The 26,838-nt window shown below is 46.9% G+C and overlaps 3 protein-coding genes across 8 annotated transcripts in view; 2 read left to right on the forward strand and 1 right to left on the reverse strand.

Annotated features, from left to right (window-relative positions):
* Nucleotides 1–9,804, forward strand: part of TFIP11 (tuftelin interacting protein 11) — a 31,565-nt gene extending 21,761 nt beyond the window's left edge. For 2 of the 6 annotated variants that reach the window (XM_060121933.1, XM_060121934.1), the window contains exons 7-13: nt 488–1,015; nt 1,119–1,225; nt 1,837–2,005; nt 2,110–2,353; nt 2,769–2,911; nt 3,334–3,499; nt 4,759–9,804. In XM_060121933.1, coding sequence (XP_059977916.1) covers nt 488–1,015; nt 1,119–1,225; nt 1,837–2,005; nt 2,110–2,353; nt 2,769–2,911; nt 3,334–3,499; nt 4,759–5,114 — 1,713 coding nt within the window. In that variant the 3' untranslated portion in view covers nt 5,115–9,804. The remainder of the gene's footprint in view (nt 1–487; nt 1,016–1,118; nt 1,226–1,836; nt 2,006–2,109; nt 2,354–2,768; nt 2,912–3,333; nt 3,500–4,758) is intronic. The other 4 variants (XR_009534897.1, XR_009534900.1, XR_009534899.1 and 1 more) reach the window with 4 other exon arrangements.
* Nucleotides 5,157–26,622, reverse strand: SRRD (SRR1 domain containing). Its single transcript, XM_060121939.1, has 8 exons — nt 26,593–26,622; nt 25,869–26,090; nt 10,253–10,293; nt 8,439–8,698; nt 8,254–8,352; nt 6,433–6,587; nt 5,885–5,930; nt 5,157–5,466 (listed from the first exon to the last, which is right to left on the reverse strand). Exons 2-8 carry the CDS (start codon nt 26,048–26,050, stop codon nt 5,245–5,247), a joined length of 1,005 nt encoding a protein of 334 aa, XP_059977922.1. The 5' UTR covers nt 26,051–26,090; nt 26,593–26,622; the 3' UTR covers nt 5,157–5,244.
* Nucleotides 26,012–26,838, forward strand: part of HPS4 (HPS4 biogenesis of lysosomal organelles complex 3 subunit 2) — a 28,020-nt gene continuing 27,193 nt past the window's right edge. The window contains exon 1 of the mRNA XM_060121935.1: nt 26,012–26,147. The gene's annotated coding sequence lies outside the window, so the exon portion shown is untranslated. The remainder of the gene's footprint in view (nt 26,148–26,838) is intronic.

Consider the following 26,838-nt stretch of genomic DNA (forward strand, 5'->3'; position numbering starts at 1 on the left):
AGGCAAAAATATTAGAATTGCTTTCCTTTCCCATAAATGACTGGTTTTCACACCTGTGATGTACATCCTTCCAGGTGTTTTTGTCTAAATATGCATTTTTTTTTACCAAAATACGATTTTGATTGTGTTTGTTGTCCCATTGCCTGCTTTGATCAGTACAGCCTCTACTTTTCCATGAAAATAGATTTTCATCTCAACTAAATAGTCCACATTCATATTTCATCAGTTTTGCTAAAAAGTCTTCTCCATCCGGTTGGTCCAGAGGGACCGATTCAACAACCGGTTGGTTGTTTTGTCCCTGGAGTCTCTTCCAATCTAGCGCAGCCCAGGCCCCACTTTGAGAAACACCGCCCTTCTCCAGCTCTGCTGAACGGTGTGGTTTTGACATGTTCCCACTAGCGTCGTGCCTTCCCCGGGCTCAGGTGTGTGTCTAACAGGGCAGCAGTGGTGAGCATTAACCCACGTGCCCTCTGCCGCCTTCTCCAAGGTCATAGACATGACGGGCCGGGAGCAGAAGGTCTACTACAGCTACAGCCAGATCAGCCACAAGCACAGCGTCCCCGACGACGGGCTCCCGCTGCAGTCACAGCAGCCGCCCCAGCCCGGCAAGGAGGCCAAGGCCCCCGGCTTCGCACTGCCGGAGCTGGAGCACAACCTGCAGCTGCTCATCGACCTCACAGAGCAGGAGATCATCCAGAACGACCGGCAGCTGCAGTACGAGCGAGACATGGTGGTCAACCTGTCCCACGAGCTGGAAAAGGTGTCGGAGGTCCTGGAGCACGAGGAACGGGCCATCTCCAACCTGAGCAAGGTCCTGGGGCTCGTGGAGGAGTGCGAGCGGCGCCTGCAGCCCGGGTGCGGTGACCCCCTTACCCTGGATGAGTGCGCCCGCATCTTCGAGACCCTGCAGGACAAGTACTACGAGGAGTACAGGATGTCCGACCGCGTGGACCTGGCCGTGGCCATCGTCTACCCGCTCATGAAGGACTACTTCAAGGAGTGGGACCCCCTCAAGGTGAGTGGGCGGGGAGTCCGCCGCGCTGCCTCTCCTCTGGGGCAGGCCCGGGGGCAAGGGGGCCGTCAGCCCGCTGCCTCTCGGCTGATGTGTTTCTCCTCAGGACTGTACGTATGGCACCGAGATCATCTCCAAGTGGAAAAGCCTCCTGGAGAACGACCAGCTGTTGTCCCACGGGGGGCAGGACCTCTCGGCAGACGCCTTCCACAGGTGCTCCTCGGGGGGGACGGGGGGCACTGCCTGTATGAGCCCTGGCCACGTGCCGATGCTGCTCGGGGAATTTAAATTCATTCATTAGTGCACCCCACATCTGTCAAGTGGTCGTTGAGGATCTGCCTGTGCTCCGTGCTGCTGCCTTACCCTGGGAGTGAAGAGACGGCCTGTCTCCAGTGAGGGGAAAAGGCAGGTGGTAACCACCTGGGTCCAGCAGTAGAGAATGACAAGGGTGCACACCTGTGGGGAGGGCACAGGTCTCTCGGGGGAGATGATGTTGAAGCTGTGACCCTAAAGCATGAGGGGCGTTGGCTGTGCAGATAGAGCTCCAGCTGGGGAAGCACACGATGCTTGGGGGGCGGGACCCGGCAGGTGCTACTGAGGAGACAGGCCCCAAGGCCGAGTGGGCGGAGTGGGCGGCCAGGAGAGCGGGGTCGAGGCAGGCGCACGTCTGGCCAACACATGGGCCGGTCCGGTGGTTTTCTGTGACTGGATTGCCCCGCTGTTGCCATTTTCTTTCTTAGCCTAGAGGTAGGTGGCGGTGTACTTTGCACACGTGGAAACCAGCCAGTGCTTTTAGCCAGCCGCCCCCTGCCTTTCTCGTATAGGCTGATATGGGAAGTCTGGATGCCATTTGTTCGAAATATCGTCACTCACTGGCAGCCGAGGAACTGTGACCCGATGGTGGACTTTCTGGATAGCTGGGTGCACATCATTCCCGTGTGGATCCTGGATAACATCCTGGACCAGCTCATCTTCCCCAAGCTGCAGAAGGAGGTGAGGCTGGGCGTGGGAAACGGTTGTCATCAGGAAGCACGGGGGCTCGTTTTTGCATTTCTCTTCATCCTCTCCCTGCTGCCTCTCCCCCGCTCCTCCTGCAGGTGGAAAACTGGAACCCGCTCACAGACACCGTCCCCATCCACTCGTGGATCCACCCGTGGCTGCCTCTCATGCAGGCGCGCCTGGAGCCGCTCTACTCTCCCATCCGCAGCAAGCTGGCCAGCGCCCTGCAGAAGTGGCACCCCAGCGACTCCTCGGCCAAGCTCATCCTCCAGCCCTGGAAGGACGTCTTCACCCCCGGCTCCTGGGAGGCATTCATGGTCAAGAACATAGTGCCCAAACTGGGTAAGGGAACGGGGACATGCATCCGGGTCGAGCAGCTTCGGTGCCTGGCTTCTGTGGCTGGCGGTAATGACGGTGCTGCTTAGAAACATGGCCTTTGAGCTCTGAGTGCATATTTCTCAGGATAAGAGGTGGCGTTTTGTGCACTGAGGCCGAATATAAATGTTAACCAGGTCCCTTTCTGCACTAACCACATCAGACCCTGCCTGCCTCCTGATTGGTCCGGTTCGGGCCTTTGCTGACAGTATAGCCACAGGTATTCTGAAATTTTTGTCATACTGGATTAGAGAAAAGAAAACAATTTTTAAGAGTAGCCACAGGAGCTTAAACTTGACCTTTAAAAGCAGATCGAAAGCCGACATTGTCTGGTGATGCCACTGCTCTGTGGCTTTGCCTTAGAGGCTGGTTTCTCTTCCAGGGATGTGCCTCGGGGAGTTGGTCATCAACCCCCACCAGCAGCACATGGATGCTTTTTACTGGGTCATCGACTGGGAAGGGATGATCTCTGTCTCCAGCCTGGTGGGGCTTCTTGAAAAGCACTTCTTCCCCAAGTGGCTTCAGGTACGCTTTGTTTCGCTTTGTTTCGGTGCGTTGGGGACAGGGAGGGAGTCACCGGAGCCTTGGGTGGCAGTGCTGTGGCCACACAATGAAGGTAAACTACACGGCAAGGTAAGAACGAGGCGGGCAGGAACAGCGAGCACCACTTTATTGGACATTTGCCACGTGCCCGATGCTGTTCTAAGCACTTGGTCTGATTACCCACCCCCCCAACAGCCCTGTAAGGTGGGGACCGGTATCGCGTGTGTAGGTGGGAGGCCGAGGTGCAGTTTACGTGCAGGGCACTTAGCTACCGAGCTGACCCCCTGCAGGTAGCATCAGCTTGTAGGAGCAGTACCCACACAAAACAAGTGGCCCCTTTGGAAGTTTTGCTCCCCTTTGTTGCCGCTGTGGATGCAGGTTTCGTATTTGTTCCCTTTTGGCAGGTGCTGTGCTCCTGGCTCAGTAACAGCCCAAATTACGAGGAGATCACCAAGTGGTACCTGGGTTGGAAGTCCATGTTCTCAGACCAAGTGCTGGCGCACCCATCCGTCAAGGACAAATTTAACGAGGCACTTGATATCATGAACAGGGCGGTGTCCTCCAATGTCGGTGAGTGAGGGTTCCATTTTATGGAGATCCTGGGCCAGCTCCACGTTTCTGAGCATGGAAATGACAGAGTTTTCAGGTACCAGTGGGCTCACCGTCGCCGGCAGGGCACAGACTCTTGCCCACGAGACCCGTCACATACTTACTTCGCCAGCAGCCACTCGCCCACCTCGTGGGGCGGGGCTGGGCGGGGCGCCCTTCCTGAACGGGCGCTCACTCACTCAAGCTCCACCTGGGCTCTTCGGCCTGTCTGCCCGGCCGGCGTTCTGTGGCCACTCCAGTGGAACAGCTCATGGTGTGGAGCTGGGTGACGGTCTAACGCTTAGTAGCTCCTTAACTTCTTTAGCCCATTTTCTTTGCCTGTAAAGCAGTAGTAAGGACCCACTTCCAAGTTTTTATTAAGCACCGAGGGGGACCAAGGTACGTACTGTTCGTGGATGGCACTCAGTAGATGGTGTCTTTGGTGTGTCAGAAGTAGGCAGCTGGTTCGTTTACTACCTATTCCGGAACTACTCAGTTCTAGGCAAGTCCCTCTGCCTGGGAGCCACTCAGCCAGTCCTCTGTGCAGAGTGTGCTCACGTCTCAAAGCAAAGGCCAATGGAGCACCTAGTCTAGCCATGTTTCACAGAGAAGGTCAAGGGCTCATTCAAGGTCACAGAACTACCGAGTGGCAGCTGGGATTGTAATTTCTATTTCCCAAGGCGAGGCTTTAATTCTTTCTACTTAGCCTATTACATGAAAACAGAGAATTCCTAGACACATACTGCATTTAATGAGGCAAATATGGTCCTGTATTATCCCTTCATCTGTGAAACTGAAACATCTGTGTTTCAGCTCCCCGGATATAAAGTTCTTCCAGGGCTAGGGGCCTGTATGGGTAAGTTAAATATATAACTAGTATAGGCCATGTGTCTTCAGGGTTCTAAAAGCTGCCCTGGGGGAAGTGTGGAGTGAAAACTCTAGCAAGAAGGGAACAGAACAGTGTCTAATGACTGTCAAGGTTTCTGGCCCATAAGAATAAGCCCCTTGCTGATGCTTCTTTATTATGTGGAATATTTAATAATCTCTGGTTGCAGCCAGCTGGCCACATTTCCCCCAAGGTGCTTGATCATCTGGTTTATTTAAAACCAGTGCTCTGAGGCACCAGGAGGCCTTAGGAGACGGTGCCTGTGGCATACCCAGCCCTAGGCCAAGTCGGCGTCTCCATTTCTGTCATGTTGGGACCTGTCCCTCACCCCCGCCATCCCCCCTTTATCTGCCAGGTGCCTACATGCAGCCCGGAGCACGGGAGAACATCGCCTACCTCACCCACACGGAGCGGAGGAAGGATTTCCAGTACGAGGCCATGCAGGAACGACGAGAGGCTGAGAACATGGCCCAGAGAGGCATCGGCGTGGCTGCCAGCTCCGTGCCCATGAACTTTAAAGACCTCATTGAGACCAAGGCCGAGGAGCACAACATCGTCTTCATGCCCGTCATCGGGAAGCGACACGAAGGGAAGCAGCTGTACACCTTCGGCCGCATCGTCATCTACATCGATAGGGGCGTGGTGTTCGTGCAGGGGGAGAAGACCTGGGTGCCCACCTCCCTGCAGAGCCTGATTGACATGGCCAAGTAGACCGCAGCCCCTGCCACGGACAGACTGGTGAATAAACAAACAGTATTTTAAATAGTATTTTAAATCACAGTTGACGTACTTCCTGCCCTGTCTGAAAGGGGACTCACTGCAGTCCCTCCGTGGCGACACATCACAGCGGGTTCAAGTCAGTGGCTGAGGGGTCTTCTGTCTTGTTCCTGATGATCTCGAGACCCTCACAGTCCTGGTAATCCGGTTCTTCCCGGAAGGCCCAAGTGTCCGTGGAGAGTTGTGTTAGCTTTTGTACAGGAAACCAGTGGACGGAGGTGTCATTAAATACGTCCGTGTACTGTGAAGTCTGAGGGAATGCCAGCTCCTCCCGTCCTTTCAAAATCTGAGCAGGAAAATTCGAAAGTAAAACAAAACCTTGAGAGTCCCAGTAAGGCCCACCCTCCTGGGTTAGAGTCCCGTTTTACTATTCACCCCCACCTCCCTTTTTTTAAAAAATAAGGAGTAAGGTATTTTAAGTGCTTTGTGCAATGAGTTGGAAGCCCCAAGGGCAGTGCCTACTGCAGACCAGATACTAAGAATAGAGGAAATAATTAAGAAAAAAATGAAGCGATGCACTAAAACGTCCTAGCTTTCTGGAACACAGACCCCCCTCGCGAGAGCTGACGGTGCTGTAACCTCGCTGTGCCGCCTTCGGTTAGCCCCGCGGGAGCTCCCGCTGCTACAGGTGAAGGCAGAATTCTCCAGGGTAATGGAGAGGTATGTATGATGTCCCACCCCAGCCCCTTCACTCAGGCACATACCTTTGCAACATACGGATAATGTTTCTGCAGAATCCTTGTCAACAACCTAGAACAAAAATTTTTTTAAAAATCTGATTAGGTGGTTTGAGAGTGGTTTCATTCAACTTAAGACACAGAAGGGCAAGGTGACTGAAATAGATCAAAAAATCTTTTAAAAATGTGGGATGCAGAGTAGGTTAAATATTTAGTAGAAGGTGTGAACGCCCCAGTCACTGCCCATTTCATCAGGGAAAAATGACAGCAGACACCGAGGCATCGTGAAGCAGGAAGAGGATGTTATGCAGCTGTAAGAAGAGAACTCAAATGTTTTTTCCCCCATTTTAAAAAGCCGTTTCTGCCTGTCCTAAGGGAAGGGAGGAATTATTGGCAGAAAGACTCCTTAACTTGCTTCCCAGCTTGACTCAGGGCTGACGTCTCCCAGCTCCAACCCCCTGTCCAGGTTCCCATGGAAAAGCCTTTCCAAGTGTGAAATGTTTCCTGCTTGCAGGTCAGTCTGAGGAATGGGTTCACCTCAGGGCCTGGTGGCACCTCGGCGTTCCCAGGCTTACCTTTCCTCGAGTCCTCTGAAACTGTTCCCAACGATGACCATCTTGGAAAGGGCATCTATGGACCAGTTCCTCCACAGAAGGTTGTTGTAGAGCGCCGTCCCACAGTGGAGCATGTAAAAGACGGTGGGCTCGCCGTACACACTCCGTTTTCCTTCCTGGGGTACAACGTGCACAGGTGTAAACACACTTCTTACAACAAGGTGAGGGAGAGGGATGGGCAGAGTGATAATGAGCTGTGAGTTCTCACCACCAAAAAATGAATGTAATTCTGTGTGGTGCTGAAGGATGTGTTAGCTCGCTTGCAATCATCTTACCAAAAAAATGCATCAAATCAACTAGTGCACGTTCAACTTACACGTTACATGTCACTACAGGTCAGTGTAGCTGGACAAATGATGAGCTGAGGGGAAGGCGAACTGAAGCATCAAATGGAAACACTACTACACTCTCTTGTGGAACAGTTACATAAGTAGTGCATGTGAAATCTATAGGATTATACGGGACTACAAGTCAAGAAGTCATGAAGTCCAGAAAGAACTCGCGTTTACTTAACAAATGCGTGTCCCATGAACGCAGAAGGCTCTGGACTAATGAAGGGACAGCTTGGGTCCGTGACAGCAGAGGTCACTGTCCCTCAGGTACTTGTGTTTTCCTGAGTCACTTTCTGCAGCTCCCTATCGTAACTCAGTCCTTTTCAAACGTGCCCTGGGGGTCCAGTCACTGCCTCTGAAGAACCTCTGCTCTATGCCATCTCTGCCACCTCTCCGGTGGGAACAAGCCCCCTGGCCCTTGCTGTCTGGCGCCGGGGACCCTAGGCCTCTCTTCTCTCCCTGCAGCTTCCCCAGCCCATGACACACTGGCCGTGGTTCCTGAGCAGCGGCTCCGCCCAGGCTGCCTGCAGTCCTGGCTCTCAGCAAACTCCTGGGAGACCTTCAAATCCCAGCTCAGACCCAGGAAGCCTTCCTGGACCCCCGGAAGAGCACAGGTGTCCTCCGTCTCAGTTCCCAGGCGTGGCTCTGCTCGCTGTCCACTCGTCATGCGCCTGTTCACAGCCACGTGCCCTGCAGTGGTGGAGAGCAGCGCCCACCGCCCTCGGGCTCCCCAGAGCTCCCTGCCTCGCACAGAGCAGGCACTCAGAGCTCGGGATGACCTGAGCTGAACCGCAGTGTTTTAGGACCCCGCCAACATCAGAGACTGACTCTCCTCTCAGCTGGGCCTAATTTTCATGTTTCATAATAAGCAATGAGATGGCGGTTTCAGAACCGAGAGGAACAAAATGATTCTGTGATCCCCAAGACAATGCCTGACTAAATGTAGGGGTACCTGCGTGGAGTCGCTCCCGCCCTTGGCTTGTGCAATGATGTTTTTCCCAGAGGTCTCAGAAATCTGAATCCCAGCCTTTTTAGGGGGTGCAGGGTAGGCCAAGGACTTAGCCGTAACCCTCAGCCAGGTGCTATGCGTGTGACTGGTCTACGGCCTCCCTCCCCCAGGACAGGGCACGTTCCAACCGGAAGGACCTCGTTTGAGGTGCGGAGACTGTGCCCTCTATTCTGCAGCAACAGTAAATACCAACTAAGCATAAAATTGGGACACAATTCTTAACGAGAATTTTGCAAACCTAACGTGTTTGTGCCATTGTGTGATTTTTTTCTTCTGACAGGCACAACATAGGTCCAAATGGGGTAACAGACCAGCCACACACGGACGCCCTGGGGAGGAGGCACCGCTAGTCACAGAGCCTGGCGCCCCGGGACAGGGCCCGGGGTCCGCTTGGTGAGCAGCTGCCCAGCCCTCCCTGCTCCCCTCTCTTAAACCACGTACCTCGTTCTCACTGAGAACAACCACACCAAGGGTGCTAAGAACCGCAATTTCCAGCTGGCTAAACAGAGGGTCATACACCCAGCAGTGACTTCTGGGGATCTGCAGAGGGCAAATGAGTGGCTTAGTCAACATCTGTGTGCACAAGACCAAGGAAGGAGACAATAAAGAAGGATACCAAAATTTACCTGGCACTTTTCCAGAAAGAGAAGCAAAAATGCGAGCTGGTTTCTAGCTATGATGCAGGTGGCGAAGTTCCCAACGCCGTAACACACACACTTCAAACGGCAGGATCCTGTGACTGGGGTCTCTTCTGGGACGGAGCCAGGGGCCACATCTGACTCACCTGGTGATGAGTCGAGATGCAGGTTTCCAAGGGCTTCTGAAAGAGGCCCCACAGGGGCCTTCAGCTGTTCCAGATATTTCCTAAGACACCTGTTGATGGTTTCTGAAAGAGCAGGCCCAGTACAGTCAGAGGGCACGCTCTGACCCTGAGAACCAAATCCTCCATGGACCCAGGGAGAAGAGGAGCAGGCTTGAAAAGGCTTCAGCTCCTCAGAGAAAAGGGCTGCTGGCCTCGCTCCCAAACGTGCCCGGGACATGCTGCCACACCCACCCAGAACTGATGGCTGTCCGCTCCCTGGCTGCCCACAGCCCACAGCTGAAAAGAATGTTTCAAGCAAAAATCAGGTTTCATTCACAGGCACGGTTTCCATCTAACGCTCATTGTCAACTCATTCTAATTTAATAAGAGGCAACCAGGTAAATGCAAGTGATGGTCTGAAATACCTACTTTTTTTTACAATAAAAAAGAACAGAGGAGCAGAGCTCTCAGAATGACACTATAAATGACTGGGAATAAGAATATTTAATGTGTAAAAAACTGAAAGAAAAAAAGGTAGGCTGGGGCTTCTAGACAGTAATGAAAAATACTCTGTCTAAAGCCTTTCACAGAGTGGTGAGTTCTCTTGTCTCTCCTCTTATACTGGTACTGAATTTAGCAGAACAAATCTGTACGTAGAACAAAACAAAAAGCAAACAGCCCTATATTCCCATAATAAGATACCAGTTTTGACTTATCAGCAAAGGTACCTTTAAATAAGACCCAGGCTAGGAAAGGTTGCACGAAAAGCTGGCTCTTTTCATCCATGCTGGTCAAAGAATCAGTAAAAGCTTTTTTTGGAAAACAACTTGACAGTGGATATCAAGTTGATCACTTCCACCTCTGGGAATATATACTAAGAAGATTACCCTAAATTCGGTAAAAGCTTTATGCATAAGGGTGCTCATTGAAAATTTATGTATATTGGGAATTCCCTGGTGGTCCAGTGGTTAAGACTGCACTTCCACCGCAGGGGGCAGGGGTTTGATCCCTGGTTGGGGAACTGAGATCCCACGTGCTGCATGGTGCGGCTAAAAAAATTCTTTTAATTAAAAACATTTTTAAGTTTTGATTACTGTTTAAAAAAAGAAAAATTATGTACAATAAACTTTAAAAAAACAAAAAAGGAAACTAAGTGTCCCTCAATAAAAATTACAACTATGGTATGTTCACATTGTGTATTAATATTTATGTTGCCACAGATTATGTTCAGGAAGAGAGTATAACAGCAGGGGGTGGGGTCTACAATGTAAAGTCAAGGGGAAGAGCAGGATAAATATAAATTTCAGCAACGCTGATAATGACAACGAACAGTTACTGCCTCGTGTGCAGCAGGCACACACTGTCGTAAGCACTTTACCGAATGCCCCATTTAATATTCAAAACTACACTACAGGATATGCACATTTTCATGTCCATTCCACAGATAAAGAAACTGAGGACCAGAGTTAAGTGCCAAAAGACACACAGTTGTAAGGGGGAAGTCAGAATTAGAACCCAGCATGCACACCACTCTGTGAAGCAAAACATCATCCAATGAGAGCTGGATTCCTTGCTTTGCCCACATCCAGGCCCTCCTCCCACCCTGACCGCCTCCAGCCTGAGCCAGATGGTACCCACCTAGTGCTGAACTCCAGAAATCAGAGATAAGCAGGTCCTCCCTGTTGAGAAAAAATGGCGTGGTCATCTCTCATCCCTTTCAGGGCTGCCCTAACAGGGACCTTCCTCCTGGCTGGGATGTGAGGATGGTGGAGCACCCTCAGACACAGAGTCCACCTGTGAGACTGAAGGAGGGTACCAGGTGAATATGGCCAGAGCAGAGCTGCTGGGGCTCAGAGATGGCAGGAGAGAGGGCTTCCTGGAGGAGGCCCCCGACCCCTGGGGACATGTTGGTCTGGGTCTTGGCACACAGGTGCAGCTCCACAATTGGTGGTTAGATGCAGAGATTGAGCCTCTCTGAACTTTAGTTTCCTCATCTCTAAAATAGGGATAAGAACCGTACCCATCACAAAGGGTTACGGTAGGAGTGAAATGGGTTAACACTCAACACAGTGCCTTGTACAGAGCAGGTACTCAATAAATGGCCTTTGTTATTACAAATAATTCCAAGGTGAAAGTAAAAGAAGGGACAAAAACCAAGTGTCTAGGCTTCCTTTAAAGTCAACTGTTTTCCACAAACCAGAGCAAAACACGGTCAATAATTAATTTAAATGAAATGAATGAATTCTCCAATCAAAAGACATAGAGTTGGTAAATGGACTAAAACACAGGACCCATACCTACAAGAGAATCATTTCTGACATAAGGACACACAGACTGAAAATGAAGGACTAAGAAAAGATATTCCATGCAAACATAAACCAAAAGAAAGCGGGAGAGCTATACTTCTATTAGACAAGATAGACTTTAAAACAGAGACATACCAAAATTTATGGGACGCAGCAAAAGCTATTCTAAGAAGGATGTTCATAGTGATAAGTGGCTTCCTCAAGAAACAAAGCCTTGGGACTTCCCTGGTGGTGCAGTGATTAAGAATCCGCCTGCCAATGCAGGGGACACGGGTTCGAGCCCTGGTCTGGGAAGATCCCACATGCCACGGAGCAACTAAGCCCGTGTGCCACAACTACTGAGCCTGCGCTCTAGAGCCCACGAGCCACAACTACTGAAGCCCGCGCACCTAGAGCCTGTGCTCTGCAACAAGAGAAGCCACCACAATGAGAAGCCTGTGCCCCGCAACAAAGAGTAGCCCCCCCTCACTGCAACTAGAGGAAGCCCGCGTGCAGCAGCTAAGACCTAATGCAGCCAAAAATTAAATGAATAAATAAATACATTTATTAAAAAAAAAAAGAATCCCCTTGCCAATGCAGGGGATACGGGTTCAAGCCCTGGTCCGGGAAGATCCCACGTGCCGCGGAGCAACTAAGCCTGTGTGCCACAACTACTGAGCCCATGTGCCACAACTACTGAGCCCATGCGACACAACTACTGAAGCCCACATGCATAGAGCCCGTGCTTCGCAGCAAGAGAAGCCACCGCAATGAGAAGCCTGCACACCACAACGAAGAGTAGCCCCCGCTGTCCGCAACTAGAGAAAGCCCGCGCGCAGCAACAAAGACCCAGTTCAGCCAAAAATAAATAAATGAAATAAATTTATATTAAAAAAAAGATCAGAGCAGAAATGAAGGAAATAAAGACTAAAAAGACAATAGAGAAGATCAATAAAACTAAGAGCTGGTTTTTTTTTTTTGCGGTACGTGGGCCTCTCACTGTTGTGGCCTCTCCTGTTGCGGAGCACAGGCTCAGTGGCCATGGCTCACAGGCCTAGCCGCTCCACAGCATGTGGGATCTTCCCGGACCGGGGCACGAACCCGTGTCCCCTGCATCAGCAGGTGGACCCTCAACCACTGCGCCACCAGGGAAGCCCAAGAGCTGGTTCTTTGAAAAGATAAAAATTGACATACCGTTAGCTAGACTCACCAAGAAAAAAAAAAAACAGGGCTGGTCCAGGAAGATCGTGAAAGAGGAGACATAACAACTGATACCACAGAAATGAAAGAGAAGACATATAACAACTGATACCATAGAAATATAAAAGATCATAAAGACCACTCGGAACAATTACATGCCAACAAACTGGACGACCCAGAAGAAATGGATAAATTCCTAGAAATATATAACCTTCCAAGACTGAATCATGAAAAAATAGAAAACCTGAACAGACTGATTACTAGTAAGGAGGCTGAATCAGTAATCAAAAAACTCCCGGGCTTCCCTGGTGGCGCAGTGGTTGAGAGTCCACCTGCCGATGCAGGGGACACGGGTTTGTGCCCCGGTCCGGGAGGATCCCACATGCCGTGGAGCGACTGGGCCCGTGGGCCGTGGCCGCTGACCCTGCACGTCCGGAGCCTGTGCTCCGCAACGGGAGAGGCCACAGCAGTGAGAGGCCCGCGTACCGCAAAAAAAAACAACAACAACAAAAAACTCCCAACAGGGCTTCCCTGGTGACGCAGTGGTTAAGAGTCTGCCGGCCGATGCAGGGGACATGGGTTCATGCCCCGGTCCGGGAAGATCCCACATGCCGCGGAGCGGCTGGGCCCGTGAGCCATGGCCGCTGAGCCTGCGCGTCCGGAGCCTGTGCTCTGCAACGGGAGAGGCCACAACAGTGAGAGAGACCTGCGTACCGCTAAAAAAAAAAAAAAACTCCCAACAAACAAATGTCCAGGACCAAATAGCTTCACTGGTGAATTCTACCAAATATTCAAAGAAGAATTAATACTGATCTTTCTCAAACTCTTCCAAAAATAGAGGAGGAGGGAACACTTCCAAACTCATTTTATAAGGCTAGCATAACCCTAGCAAAACCAGACAAGGATGCCATAAGGAAAGGAAATTACAGGCCAATACTCCTGACGAACATAGATACAAAAATGCTCATCAAAAATATTAGCAAACCAGGGACTTCCCTGGTGGTCCAGTGATAGAGAATCCGCCTTACAATGCAGGGGACTCATTCCCTGGTCAAGGAACTAAGATCCCACGTGCCGTGGGGCAACTGGGCCCGCGCGCCACAACTACTGAGCTGGCGCACCTCAACTAGAGCCGCGTGCTGCCAACTACAGAGCCCCTGTGCTTTGGAGCCCGCAAGCCACAACTAGAGAGACAAAACCCACACACAACGAAGGGCCTGCACACCACAACGAAAGGTCTTGCGTGCCTTAACGAAGATCCTGTGTGCCGCAACTAAGACCCGATGCAGCCAAAAAATAAATTAATAAATCTTTTTAAAAAATTAGCAAACCGAATTCAAAAATACATTAAAAGGATCATACACCATGATTAAGTGGGATCTAATATTCCAGGGATGCAAGGTTGGCTCAACATCTGCATATCAGTCAACGTAATACATCACATTAACAAAATAAAGGATAAAAATCACATGATCTTATCAATAGGTGCAGAAAAAGCATTTGACAAAATTCAACCTCCATTTGTGATAAACACTCTGAACAGAGCAGGTATAGAGGGAACATAACATAATAAAGGCTATATACATATGGCTTTTTCACTGGAGAGCAAGCCTTTGTTATGAAGAATGCTCTGGATGTATTTTAAATGGTTAGTTTTCCCCTCCCTCTGCCAGAGGCACCGGGTGATTTTTCTTGGCTCTTCACTGTAAGACCCTGGTTGGGTTCCTGCAGGTAAAGCCCAGGAAAGTTTGGGGGTGCCCCTAGGACTGCAGCCCCCAGAAGGCTCTCAGAGACTCTCACGCTAGTCCTCACTCAGCTTCCAGGAATTCATCAAAATGATCATTTAAGTGTCCTCACCAGTTTAGGGCTCTAGTGGCTTCTGCTTCAGAAGTATGACACGGTGGGATGGCTTTCCCAATCAACAGGAGGACACTGATAGCTGTTCAGAATTTGTGAAGTCCGATGCTTGCTCAATGGCAGCTTTGCTTCCTCTGAATCCTAAAAATGGCCTTGCCCTTCAAGAGAAACTAAATCTTTCAAAGCTGCATTGATTGCCCTTTATCTCCTTGTGTTTGCAGTCCTTGTACCTATCATCAGAACAGTGGCAGGAGATGAGTAAGCTAAAGGAGCATGTGTATAATGCATAGCAGAGATTATGTCTCTGGGGGAAAAAAGTGCATTTGGAACAGGAAATAAAAGGAGAAGTGAAACTACTGAATAATATCACTAATGATTTCAGGCTAAAAGATTGGGAACATTCTCAGACATTGAAAAATATCACTTTAATTCAAGGTCCTCCTGGACCCTCAGGTGAAAAAGGAGAGAGAGGTCCCACTAGAGGTGGTGGTCCACGAGGCATTCCAGGTCCAATAGGTCCACCAGGTCCTAAAGGTGACTGGAGACCAACTGGCTTTCCTGGAAGTTAAGGATTCCCAGGACCAATGGGGAAGACAGGGAGGCCAGTGCCCTTTTAAGATCAGGTGGGTTGGCAACTACTGAAGCCCGCGTGCCTAGAGGCCGTGCTCCACAACAAGAGAAGCCACTGCAATGAGAAGCCCGCGCACCGCAACGAAGAGTAGCCCCCGCTCGCCGCAACTAGGGAAAGCCCGCACGCAGCAATGAAGACCAAACACAGTACACACACAAAAAAAATACATCTACGTGAGGAATAATTCTCACAGAATATCTACTGAACGCTGGCAGAAGACCTCAGACTGCTAAAAGAGCAAGAAAATCTCCATGTAACCAGGTAGGACGAAAGGAAAAAAAAAAAGAAAGTGAGAAAGGAATCAGGACAGAACCTGTGCCCCTGGAAAGGAGCTGTGAATGAGGAAAGGTTCCTACACCCTGGGAAGCCCCCTCACCGGTCGGGAGATTGGCCAGGACAGACAGAGAGCTTCAGAGCCTTGGGGAGAACACAGCAGCTGGTTTGTGGCAGACAGAGGACTTCACAGACGGTCAGTGCCGTTGCCCTGCACTCCCCAGCCTGAGATGTGCATCCGCCGGCACAGGCAAGGGCTGGGTGCTGGAACCTGGGCTTCAATCAGACCCTGAGAGAGGGCTGGGCGTGGCTGTGCGGAAAAAAGCTCGGGGCGGGGGCGTGAGGGGCTGGAATCTGTGTGACCACAACTGAGGGTGTATGCAGAGGAAGCCCAGACCACCTTAGAGGCCAGGTGACATTGTTTGGGGGGTGTGACAGGGGAGGGGCGGGACCCACCACTGTAGCCTTTTTCCCTGCGTGCGCGTTCACAGAGGGCAGGACACTGCATGGGTTCCAGGGGCAGTCGTGAGCTGCCACTGCCACCCACCCAGATGCCAGGAGCGGTTGAGAGCCACCTCCGCTCCCGCTGTGTGCTCGGGGGGTGCGCCTAAGCCAACACTGCCACCAAGAACCCCAGGACTGGGCATCAGCCACCACACACCTGCACACCCCTATCAAGGGGACAATGCCCAGCACACGCTGAGGAGAGAGGCGACAAGCATCCACACTAAAAGCAACGCTTGCACCAAATACATTAACACCCACAAGCTACACAGGGACGCCTCCACATATAAACAGCCCTCCGAGACCACAGCAGACACTGCTTCTCCTAAACTCACAGAGTAAGAGAAATGTAAGTAAAATGAAGAAGCAGAGGAACAGCTCCCAGTTAAAAGACCAAGAGAATTCCCCCAAAAGAACAATGAAACAGACCTCTTCAGTCTAACAGATACCTATTTCAAAAATGAGATAATGAAAATACTGAAGGAATTAAGAAAGGCTATTGACAGAAATGGAGAGTACTGTAAACTATAAAGGGGAACCAAGAAAAATGAGAAAACTCATTTACAGATACGAAGGCTGACCGAAAGGCAATGAACCGCAGAACGAATAATGCAGAAGAACGAGTAAGTGACCTTGAAGATAGAATGATGGAAATCACCCAATCAGCACAACAGACAGAAAGCCAAATGAAAAAAAAATGAAAGCAACATAAGAGACCTACAGGATAATATACAGCATGCATAACAGGGATTCCAGAAGGGGAAGAAAGAGACAAGGGGATTGAAAATGAATTCAAAGAAATTACGGCTGAAAACTTCCCAAACCTAAAGAAGGAAACAAGGGCTTCCCTGGTGGTGCAGTGGGTAAGAATCCGCCTGCCAATGCAGGGGACACGGGTTCAAGCCCTGGTCCAGGAAGATCCCACATGCCGTGGAGCAGCTAAGCCCACGCACCACAACTACTGAGCCTGCGCTCTAGAGCCTGCAAGCCACAGCTGCTGAGCCCACGTGCCATGACTACTAAGCCTGTGCCTAGAGCCCGTGCTCCGCAACAAGAGAAGCCGTGACAATGAGAAGCCCGTGCACCACAACTAGAGAAAGCCCACCCACACGCAGCAACGAAGACCCAACACAGCCAAAAATAAATAAATTAAATAAATAAATTTAAAAAAAACAAAGAAGGAAACAGATATCCAGGTACAGGAAGCACAGAGGGTCCCAAACAAGATAAACCCAGACAGACCTACACCAAGACATATAATAAAAATGGAAAAAAGTTAAAGAGAAAGAGAGGATTCTAAAGGCAGCAAGAGAAAAACACAGTTAATTACAAGGGAACACTACTATAAGGCTATCAGTCAATTTCTCTACATAAATGCTGCAGGCCAGAAGGAAGTGGCAAGATATAGTCAAACTCCTGAAAGGGAAAAATCTGCAACCTAGGATACTCCACCCAGCAAGATTATCATTTAGAACAGAAGGAGAGACACAGAATTTCTCAGACAAGCAAAAACTAAAAGAATACAGCAATACTAAACCTATCCTAAAGGAAATATTGAAAGGTCTTCCCTAAATAGAAAAGAAGTAAGAATATATAGGAAAGAAAAAAATCACAATGGGAAAGTAAATCACTTAAATAAGCCAGTACACAGATTAAAAAAAAAATCAAAAAATTTCTGTGACAGTGATGATAACCACAGTGAACAGCAAAAGGATGAACGTGAAGATGTAATAGAGGACATCAAAATCATAAAATGCGGGGAAGAAGAGTAAGAAAATGCTGATTTTTTTTCCTTAGAAAGTGTTTGAGCCTATATGAGTACCAGTCTAAGACAAGTAGATATAGGAAGGGGGTAACATACATGAAAAACAGGGTAACCACAAATCACAAACATACAATAGATTCACAAAAACCAAAAAGAAGAGAACATAAACATAATACAAAAGAATATCACCAAGCCAGAAAAGGAAAAATGAAAAGGACAAAGAAGAAACATAAAATCAATGGGAAAACAAGGTTTAAAATGGCAATAAATACATATCTATCAATAATTATCTTAAATGTCAATGGACTAAATGCTCCAATCAAAAGACAGAGTGGCAGACTGGATTTTTTAAAAAAAGAGCCTATAATATGCTGCCTACAAGAGAGACCCACTTCAGGGCAAAGGACACACACAGGTTGAAAAGCAGAGGTTGCAATACTCATATCAGACAAAACAGACTTTAAAACAAAGGCCATAAAGAAAGATAAAGAAGGACACTATATAATGATAAAAGAATCAATACAAGAAAAGGATTTTAAACTCATCAACATATATGCACCTAACATAGGCGCACCCAAATACATAAAACAAATACTAACAGACATAAAGGGAGAAACTGACAGTAATACAATAATAGTAGACTTTAACACCTCACTCACATCAATGGACAGATCTTCTACACAGAAAATCAAGGCAACAGAGATCCTAAACATAGAAAATGTTAGACTTAATTGATATTTTTAGGACATTACATCCAAAAAAACCCCAGAATACACATTCTTTTCAATTGCACATGGAACATTCTCTAGGATCGACCACATACTAGGGCACAAAACAAGCCTCAACAAATTTAACGGTGCAGAAATTATGTCAAGCATCTTTTCTGACCACAAAAGCATGAAACTGGAAATTAACCACAGGAAAAGAAATGAGAATAAAATGATTACATGGAGACGAAACAACGTACTACTAAAAAACCAAGAGGTCAATGATGAAATCAAAGAAGAAATTTAAAAATACCTTGAGACAAATGAAAATGAAAACACAACCATACAAAATCTATGTGATGCAGCAAAAGCAGTTCTTAGAGGGAAGTTCATAGAGATATAGGCCTTCCTCAAAAAACAAGAAAAATCTCAAATAAACAACCTAAAAGAATTATAAAAAGAACAAACAAAACCTAAAATCAGCAGAAGGAAGGAAATAATAAAGATCAGAGAGGAAATAAATAAAATAGAGATTAGAAAAACTCAGTAAAACCAAGAACTGGTTCTTTGAAAGGATAAACAAGACTAATAAACCTCTGGCCAGGCTCAACAAGAAGAAAAGAGAGAGAACACAAATCAACAAAATAAGAAATGAAAAACAAGACATAACAACTGATATGGCAGAAATACAAAAAACCATAAGGGAATACTATGAACAATTATATGCCGACACATTCGACAACCTAAAGAAATGGATAAGTTTCCAGAAACATAGAGCCCACCAGAACTGAATCAAGAAGAAATAGATAATTTGAACAGACTGATCACTAGATGTGAAATAGAATCTGTAATTTTAAAACTCCCTACAAACAAAATCCAGGACCACATGGCTTCACAGGTGAATTCTACCAAACATACAAAGAAGAACTTATACCAATCCTTCTCAAACTCTTCCAAAAAAAATGAAGAGAAGGGAAAACTCCCAAAGACATTTATGAAGCCACCATCACTCTGATACCAAAACCAGACAAAGACACCACCAAAAAAAGAAAATGACAGACCAATATCTTTGATGAATATAGATGCAAAAATTCTCAACAAAATATTAGCAAACTGAATCCAACAACACATAAAAAAGATGGGCTTCCCTGGTGGCACAGTGGTTAAGAATCCGCCTGCCAAGGCAGGGGACATGGGTTCAAGCCCTGGTCTGGGAAGATCCCACATGCTGCAGAGCAACTAAGCCTGTGTGCCACAACTACTGAGCCTGTGCTTTAGAGCCTTCAAGCCACAACTACTGAGCCCACGAGCCACAACTACTGAAGCCCGCATGCCGAGAGCCCGTGCTCTGCAACAAGAGAAGCCACCGCAATGAGAAGCCCACGCACTGCAATGAAGAGTAGCTCCTGCTCGCCGCAACTAAAGAAACCCCGCACGCAGCAACAAAAACCCAACACAGCCAATAAATAAATAAATAAATAAATAAAATTAGTTAATTAAAAAAAAAGATCATACACCACAACCAAGTGAGGTTCATCCCAAGTTCGCGAGGATGGTTCAACATATGCAAATCAATCAATGTGATAACCACATAAACAAAAAGAAAAGATAAAAACCACATGATCATCTCAATAAACACAGAAAAAGCATTTGACAAAATTCAATATCCATTCATGAAAAAAACTCTTACTAAAAGTGGGTATGTATAGAGGGAACACATCTCAATATAATAAAAGCTAGTTATGACAAACCCCCAGCCAATATAATATTAAATGGTGAAAAGCTGAAAGCCTTCCAGCTAAAATCTGGAAGAAGACAAGGATGCCCACTCTCACCTCTTCTATTTAACACAGTATTGGAAGTCCTGGTCACAGGAATCAGACATGAAAAAGAAATAAAAGGTATCCAAATTGGAAAGGAAGAGGTAAAATTGTCATTATATGCAGATGATATGACACTATATATAGAAAACCCTAAAGACTCCATAGAAAAACTACGAGACCTGATAAACGAATTCAACAAGGTAGCAGGATACGTGATTAACATACAGAAATTGGCTGCATCTCTTTACACCAACAATGAAATTCAGAAAGGGAATGAAAAAAAAAACACCTTTTAAAATCACCCCCCCGGAAATAAAATACTTAGGAATAAACCTGACCAAGGAGGTAAAAGACTTATACGCTAAGAACAATAAAACATTAATAAAGGAAACTGAAGATGACTCAAAGAAATGGAAAGATATCCCATGCTCTTGGATTGGAAGAATACTGCTAAAATGGCCATACTACCCAAAGCAATCTACAGATTTAATGCATCCCTATCAAATTACCCATGATATTTTTTCACAGAACTAGGGCAAATAATCCTGAAATTCATATGGAACCATAAAAGACCCAGAATTGCCACAGCAATCCTGAAGAAAAAGAACAAAGCAGAAGGCATAACCTTCCCAGAGTTCAGACAATACTGCAAAGTTACAGTAATCAAAACAGACCTATGGATCAATGGACCAGAATAGGGAACCCAGAAATAAACCCACATACCTACAGGCAACTAATATTTGACAAAGGAGGCAACAATATACAATGGGAAAAGGCAGTCTCTTCAGCAAATGGTGTTGGGCAAGTTGGACAGCCGCATGTAAATCAATGTAGTTAGAACACACCCTCTCACCATAAACAAAAATAAACTCAAAATGGCTTAAAGACTTAAATATAAGACATGACACCATAAAACTCCTAGAAAATATCACAGGCAAAACATTCTCTGACATAAATTGTACCAATGTTTTCTTAGGTCAGTCTGCCAAGACAACAGAAACAAAAGCAAAAATAAACAAATGGGACCTAATCAAACTTATAAGCTTTTGCACAGCAAAGGAGACAATAAACAAAATGAAAATACAACCTACAGAATGGGAGAAAATATTTGCAAATGATGCAACCAACAAGGTCTTAATTTCCAAAATATATAAGCAGCTCATACAACTCAACAACAAAAAACCAAACAACCCAATCAAAAAATGGGCAGAAGACCTAAAAAGACATTTCTCCAAAGAAGAAATACAGATGGCCAACAGGCACATGAAAAGATGCTCATCATTGCTAATTATTAGAGAAATGCAAATCAAAACTACAATGAGGTACCACTTCACAGCGGTCAGAATGGCCATCATTAAAAAGTCTACAAATAATAAATGCTGGAGAGGATGTGGAGAAAAGGCAACCCTCCTACACTGTGGGTGTGTTGGTGGTAAGTTGGTGCAGCCACTGTGGAAAACAGTATGGAGGTTCCTCAGAAAACTTAAAATATAATTACCATATGATCCAGCAATCCCACCCCTGGGCATATATCCGGACAAAACTCTAATTCAAAAAGATACATGTGGGGGCTTCCCCGGTGGCGCAGTGGTTAAGAGTGTGCCTGCCAATGCAGGGGACAAGGGTTCAAGCCCTGGTCCGGGAAGATCCCACATGCCATGGAGCAGCTAAGCCCATGCACCACAACTACTGAGCCTGCGCACCACAACTACTGAAGCCTGCATGCCTAGAGCCCGTGCTCTGCAACAAGAGAAGCCACCACAATGAGAAGCCCGTGAACTGCAATGAAGAGTGGCCCCTGCTGTCCACAACCAGAGAAAAGCCCGTGTGCAGCCACGAAGACCCAACACAGCCAAAAATAAAATACATAAATTTATAAAAAACAAAACCAAAAAGATACATGCACCCCTATCTTCATAGCAGCACTGTGTACAATAGCCAAGACCTGGAAACAACCTAAATGTCCATCGACAGATGAATGGATAAAGAAGATGTGGTGCGTATATACAATGGAATACTCCTCAGCCATAAAAAAGAATGAAATAATGCCATTTGCAGCAACATGGATGCAACTAGAGATTATCATACTAAGTGGAGCAAGTCAGAAAGAGAAAGACAAATACCATATGATATCACTTATATGTGGAATCTAAAATATGACACAAATGAACCTACCTATAAAACAGAAACAGACGTATGGACATAGAGAACAGACTGGTGGTTGCCAAGGGGACGAGGGTTGGGAGAGGGCTGGAGTGGGAGGTTGGGGTTAGCAGATGTAAGCTTTTATATATAGAATGGATAAACACCAAGTTCCTACTGTATAGCACAGGGAACTATATTCAATATCTTATGATAAACCATAATGGAAAAGAATATTAAAAAAAAGAATGTGTATATATGTATAACTGAATCACTTTGCTGTACAACAGAAACTAATACAACATTGTAAATCAACTATACTTCAATAAAAAATATTTATCAGAAAAAAAAAGAAAACAATCTCATGTACAATTGCATCAAAAAGAATAAAGTACCTAAGAATACATTTAGCTAAGGAGGTGAAAGACCTGTATACTGAAAATTACAAGACATTAAGAAACTGAAGACGACACAAATAAATGGAAAGCTATCCCTGCTCAGGGATTGGAATTAATATTGTTAAAATGTCCATACTACCCAAAGCAATTTACAGATTCAGTGCAATCCCTATCAAAATTCCAATGGCATTTTTAATGAAATAGGACAATCCTAAAATTTGTATGGAACCACAAAAGACCTCAAATAGCCAAAGTAATCCTGAGAAAGAAGAACAAAGCTGGAGGCATCATATTCTCTAATTTTAAACTCTATTACAAAGCTATATTAATTAAAACAGTATGGTTCTGGCTTAAAAACAGACACACAGATCAATGGAACAGAATGGAGAGCAGAGATAAAAACCCATGCATCTATGGTCAATTAATTTATGACAAAGGAGCCAAGAATATACAAAGGAAAAGACAGTCTCTTTAATAAATAGCGTTTGGAAAAATCAACAGCCACATACAAAAAATGAGTAAAATTAGACCACTATCTTACACCATACACAAAACTTAACTCAAAATGGATTTAAGACTTAAATATAAGACCTGAAACCATAAAACTCTTAGAAGAAAACACAGGCAGTAAACTCCTTGACATAGATATTGGCGATGATTTTTAATTTTTATTTTATTTTTTTGGCAATGATTTTTAAAAATCTGACACCAAAAGTAAAAGCAACAAAAGCAAGAATAAACAAGTGGAACCACATCAAACTAAAAAGCTTCTGCACAGCAAATGTAATCATTGACAAAATGGAAAGGTAACGTACTGAATGGGAGAAAATATTTGCAAATCATATACCTGATAAGGGGTTAATATCCAAAACATAAAGAATTCACACAACTCAATACCAAAAAAACCCCAAACAATCCAATTAAAATATGGGCAGAAGATCTGAATACACATTTTTCTAAAGAAGACATATAGATTGCCAACAGGTTCATGAAAAGATGCTCAACATAATTAATCAGTAGGGAAGTGCAAATCAAAACCACCATGAGTTACCACCTCATACCTGTTAGAACGGCTATATCAAAAAGACAAGAAATAGTAAGTGTTGGTGAGGATGTGGAGGGAAGGGGAACCCTGGTGCCCCACTGGTGGAAATGTCAATTGGTGCAGCTACTATGGAGAACAGTACGAGGTTCCTCACAAAGTTAAAAACAGAACTACCATTTGAGCCATTAATTCCACTTCTGGGTATTTATCCAAAGAAAATGAAAACACTGACTTGAAAATATACATGCACCCCCATGTTCACTGCAGCACTATTTATAATAGCCAAGATGTGGAAACAACCTTTGTGTTCATCATGGATGAATGGATAAAGAAACCATGATATATATATATATATATATGTATATTACACACATACTATACTTATATATATGTAGTGGAATACTATTCATCCATAAAAGAATGAAATCTTGCCATTTGTGACAACATGGATGGACCTTGAGGGCATTATGCTAGGTGAAATAAGTCAGAGAAAGGCAAATACTGTATCCCACTTATATGAGGAATATAACAAACACACATGAAGCTCACAGATACAAAGAATAGACTGGTGGTTGCTAAGAGTGGGCGGGAGGGGGGTGGCGCTGTGAAACAGGTGAAGGGGGTCCCAAGGTACAAACTTCTAGTTATAAAATAAATCAGTCATGGGGATGTAATGTACAGCACCGCAACTTCAGTTAAAAATACTGTATGGTGTACTTGAAAGTTGCTAAGACAGATCTTAAGCTCTCATCACAAAAAAAAAAAAAAAAAAAAAAATTTGAAAGGAAAAACAAACTGAACTTGTTGGATTTGAACCAACAAGCCAGAAGCCAGTGTTCAGGGGACTCAGAGAGGAGACAGAATTGAAGAGGCTGCCCTCAGGTTCTGCCCAGAGGGTAAAGGAGGGCTGTAACGTACAGGGAGTGCTTTGTAAACTGGTGAGTGTGTGCACAGGAGAACAGCGTGTAAAGTGCTGGGCTCTTCTCTACTCAGAGCAATGGGGACTGCACCACACCTGGGGCTACAGGGAGAAGCAGGGAGTTCCAGGGGATACTGAAGAAGCTGAAGAGGAATAACAGTGTCAGGACACCTCTTAAGATATCTCCAAGCCCCGAGGCACACTCATTCTCAATGGCATCACCTGAGAGCCTAGAAAAAGTCACTGATGCTTTTTTTTTTCAGGCTCAGTCACCACTGACTCTAGGCCCTAATTCTGGGGGAGGGGAATACACAAAATTAGTCTCATTTCTCTCAGTTGTGAAGGTCCTTCAGCTGTCGATCGGAAGAAGCACTAACAAAAGCTGTTATTGATTGAGCCCTTAAAGGACTGAAAATAAAGGCACAATGCTGAATAACAAAAGTAGGTAACATTTATTGAGTGCTTCCTGGGTGTCAGGCACTATTCTAAGTGCTATTGATGGGGTTCAGGGCAGGCTGCCCCCCAATATGCCACTGTGGCATATTGATTATCTGGAATTATAGTTACTTGAGAAACATTCACGGCAAGAACACTTTGACCCTACTTTGTTCCCCTGAAGGCAGGAAATAAATCTCCCGTATGAAAGGATCCTCAAATACCAGGAGAATAGAAGGCATCTTTATCGCCAGAGATAGATGAGTCAAGGCTAAGAACGCTTTATAAACACACTTTGTTACTTCATGAACTTGCTACCCTAAGTCCAAGCCCCTCTGTTTTCTAACAAATAACTGTTTCCTTGCCTGAAAGATATAAAAGGTGCCTGATTTGGCCACTTTCTTGGGTGCCATGTTATTATGGGACTCCTGCACATTCCTGATGAAATTTGGTTTTCCCTCCTGTTAACCTGTCTTGTGTCAATTTTCTTATTAGACCAGCCAAAAGAACCTAGAAGGGTAGAGGAAAAACTTTTCCTCCCCAACACTATGTAAGGTACACAGCAAGGCACGGAGCGATGATGGCGGGAGAGGTGGGATAAACCAGAATAACGGAGAGCTTTTAAGCACAGGTTTTGAAGTTACCGAAGACATGGGTTTGAAACCTGGTTCCACACATTACCTATGTTTCTCTGAGACTGGGCGCCCTGCCAGGATCCTAGCATGGCTGAGATGTTCATTCTGACAAAGTGTGTAGAGAGCTCAAGCCAGCGCCAGGCACGGAGCAGCTCCTCAATTAACGCGTGATGATAATCGTGAAGATGACAATCACGTGTGCAGGTTGCGGCCACGGTGTGAGCAAAACCGCTAATAACCAACATTAACATAATATTAATAACCAAACACTGGTACTGCGCGTACCACACGCCAGACACTGTTGGGGATGGTAAACCATTGACTAATTCACTGAATCCTCAAAACAAGCCTATATAGGTACTATTTCCACGTCCATCTCACAAATGAGAAAACTGAGGCACAAAGATTACATACCTTGCCCAAGGTCACGCAGCTACAACTGCAATAAGAGGAATGACAAACTTTACTGAGCGCTTACTATGCTCCAGTCTGTAATGAGCTCTTTACCTCCGTTAAATCCTACCATAACCCTTAAAGAGTTTGCAGTTATTCCCACTTTACAGATGGCGAGACTGGGGCTTGGGGAGGTTCCCACGGACGTGAAGATTCGGACCCAGGACCTAGCCCGTACTCACCTGGCTTCCTGGATGCGACGAAGCACGTCTCCGCCGTCCACCTCGGGCTGGGCTCCCGGGTCCCGGGCCGCCGCCGCCGCCGCCGCCGCCGCCTCCCTACGCCGCGGACGCAGAGCCGCCGAGCGCCTTCTCCGACGAGACGCCGCCTGCCAGGCTTCCAGCGCCGCCGCCGCCGCCGCCATTGGTCTCTGACGTCATCGGCGCGCGCCAGCTCTGCGGCAACTTTAGGGGGCGGTAAGCGCAGGTGGCGCGTGACCCTGGGGCCTCTCCGCCGCGCGCGTAGGTATCGGGCGGGAGTCGCTGGGACCTCCGGGTCCCGAGTCCCGAGCCTTGATCCCGTATCCCCGGGCTGCCTGGCTACTCCGGCGGGTGGGCGGCGCCCAGGGGCGCGGGGACCCCAAAGGGCGGGACCCCGGCCGAGAGCGCCTTTTGGCGGCCCCTCCGCGCTGTGACCCGGCCCCGATTGATCCCCGCACCTTTGCCCACCAGTCCCAGCCCCCTGGAGCTGAGGCCAGACACTTCCCACTGCTGCCGGCGGTTACCGATCGCTTTCATTAGCGCCCCTTTTCCTGCTCTGCTGACACACTGAGGCCACTTCCTACACCATCACCACCACCCACAGGCCTTTGCCGGCCACGTCTCGACTCCCCCGATCGTTACTGCCACTTCCCAGGCCAGAGCCTTCTCTGGTCACATCCCAACACTTGCCCTGTCCCCGACGGACCATTAGCGGCTTCTTCTGGACCTTTCAGAGATAAGCGAGTGGACCTTGGCAGTGTAGGGCCCAGTCCTATGGGAACAAGGGATGGGGGTTTCAGATTGCAGTCCTTGGTTCCACGGGCTTAGATGCCGCCTCCACAGGCACCCGGATATGAATATGACCCTAGGGAGGCCCACCCCAGGGTATCCAGAGCTGAGAAAAGACAGAGGTTTTACAGGCCATCAAAGATTCGGTGGTGTCCTCTCTAGG

This window comes from Lagenorhynchus albirostris, chromosome 14 (genome assembly GCF_949774975.1).
Source record: "Lagenorhynchus albirostris chromosome 14, mLagAlb1.1, whole genome shotgun sequence".
NCBI lineage: Eukaryota > Metazoa > Chordata > Mammalia > Artiodactyla > Delphinidae > Lagenorhynchus > Lagenorhynchus albirostris.

What these genes read in the sequence shown, in the direction of transcription:
- SRRD (XM_060121939.1), bottom strand. Translation starts at nt 26,050, where the DNA reads ATGGCGGCGGCGGCGGCGGCGCTGGAAGCCTGGCAGGCGGCGTCTCGT. An exon ending in TTTCTGGAGTTCAGCACTAG is followed by an intron (nt 8,699 to 10,252) that starts GTGGGTACCATC and finishes CTGCTCTTTCAG; the next exon opens with AAACCATCAACAGGTGTCTT. An exon ending in ATTATCCGTATGTTGCAAAG is followed by an intron (nt 5,467 to 5,884) that starts GTATGTGCCTGA and finishes TTTCCTGCTCAG; the next exon opens with ATTTTGAAAGGACGGGAGGA.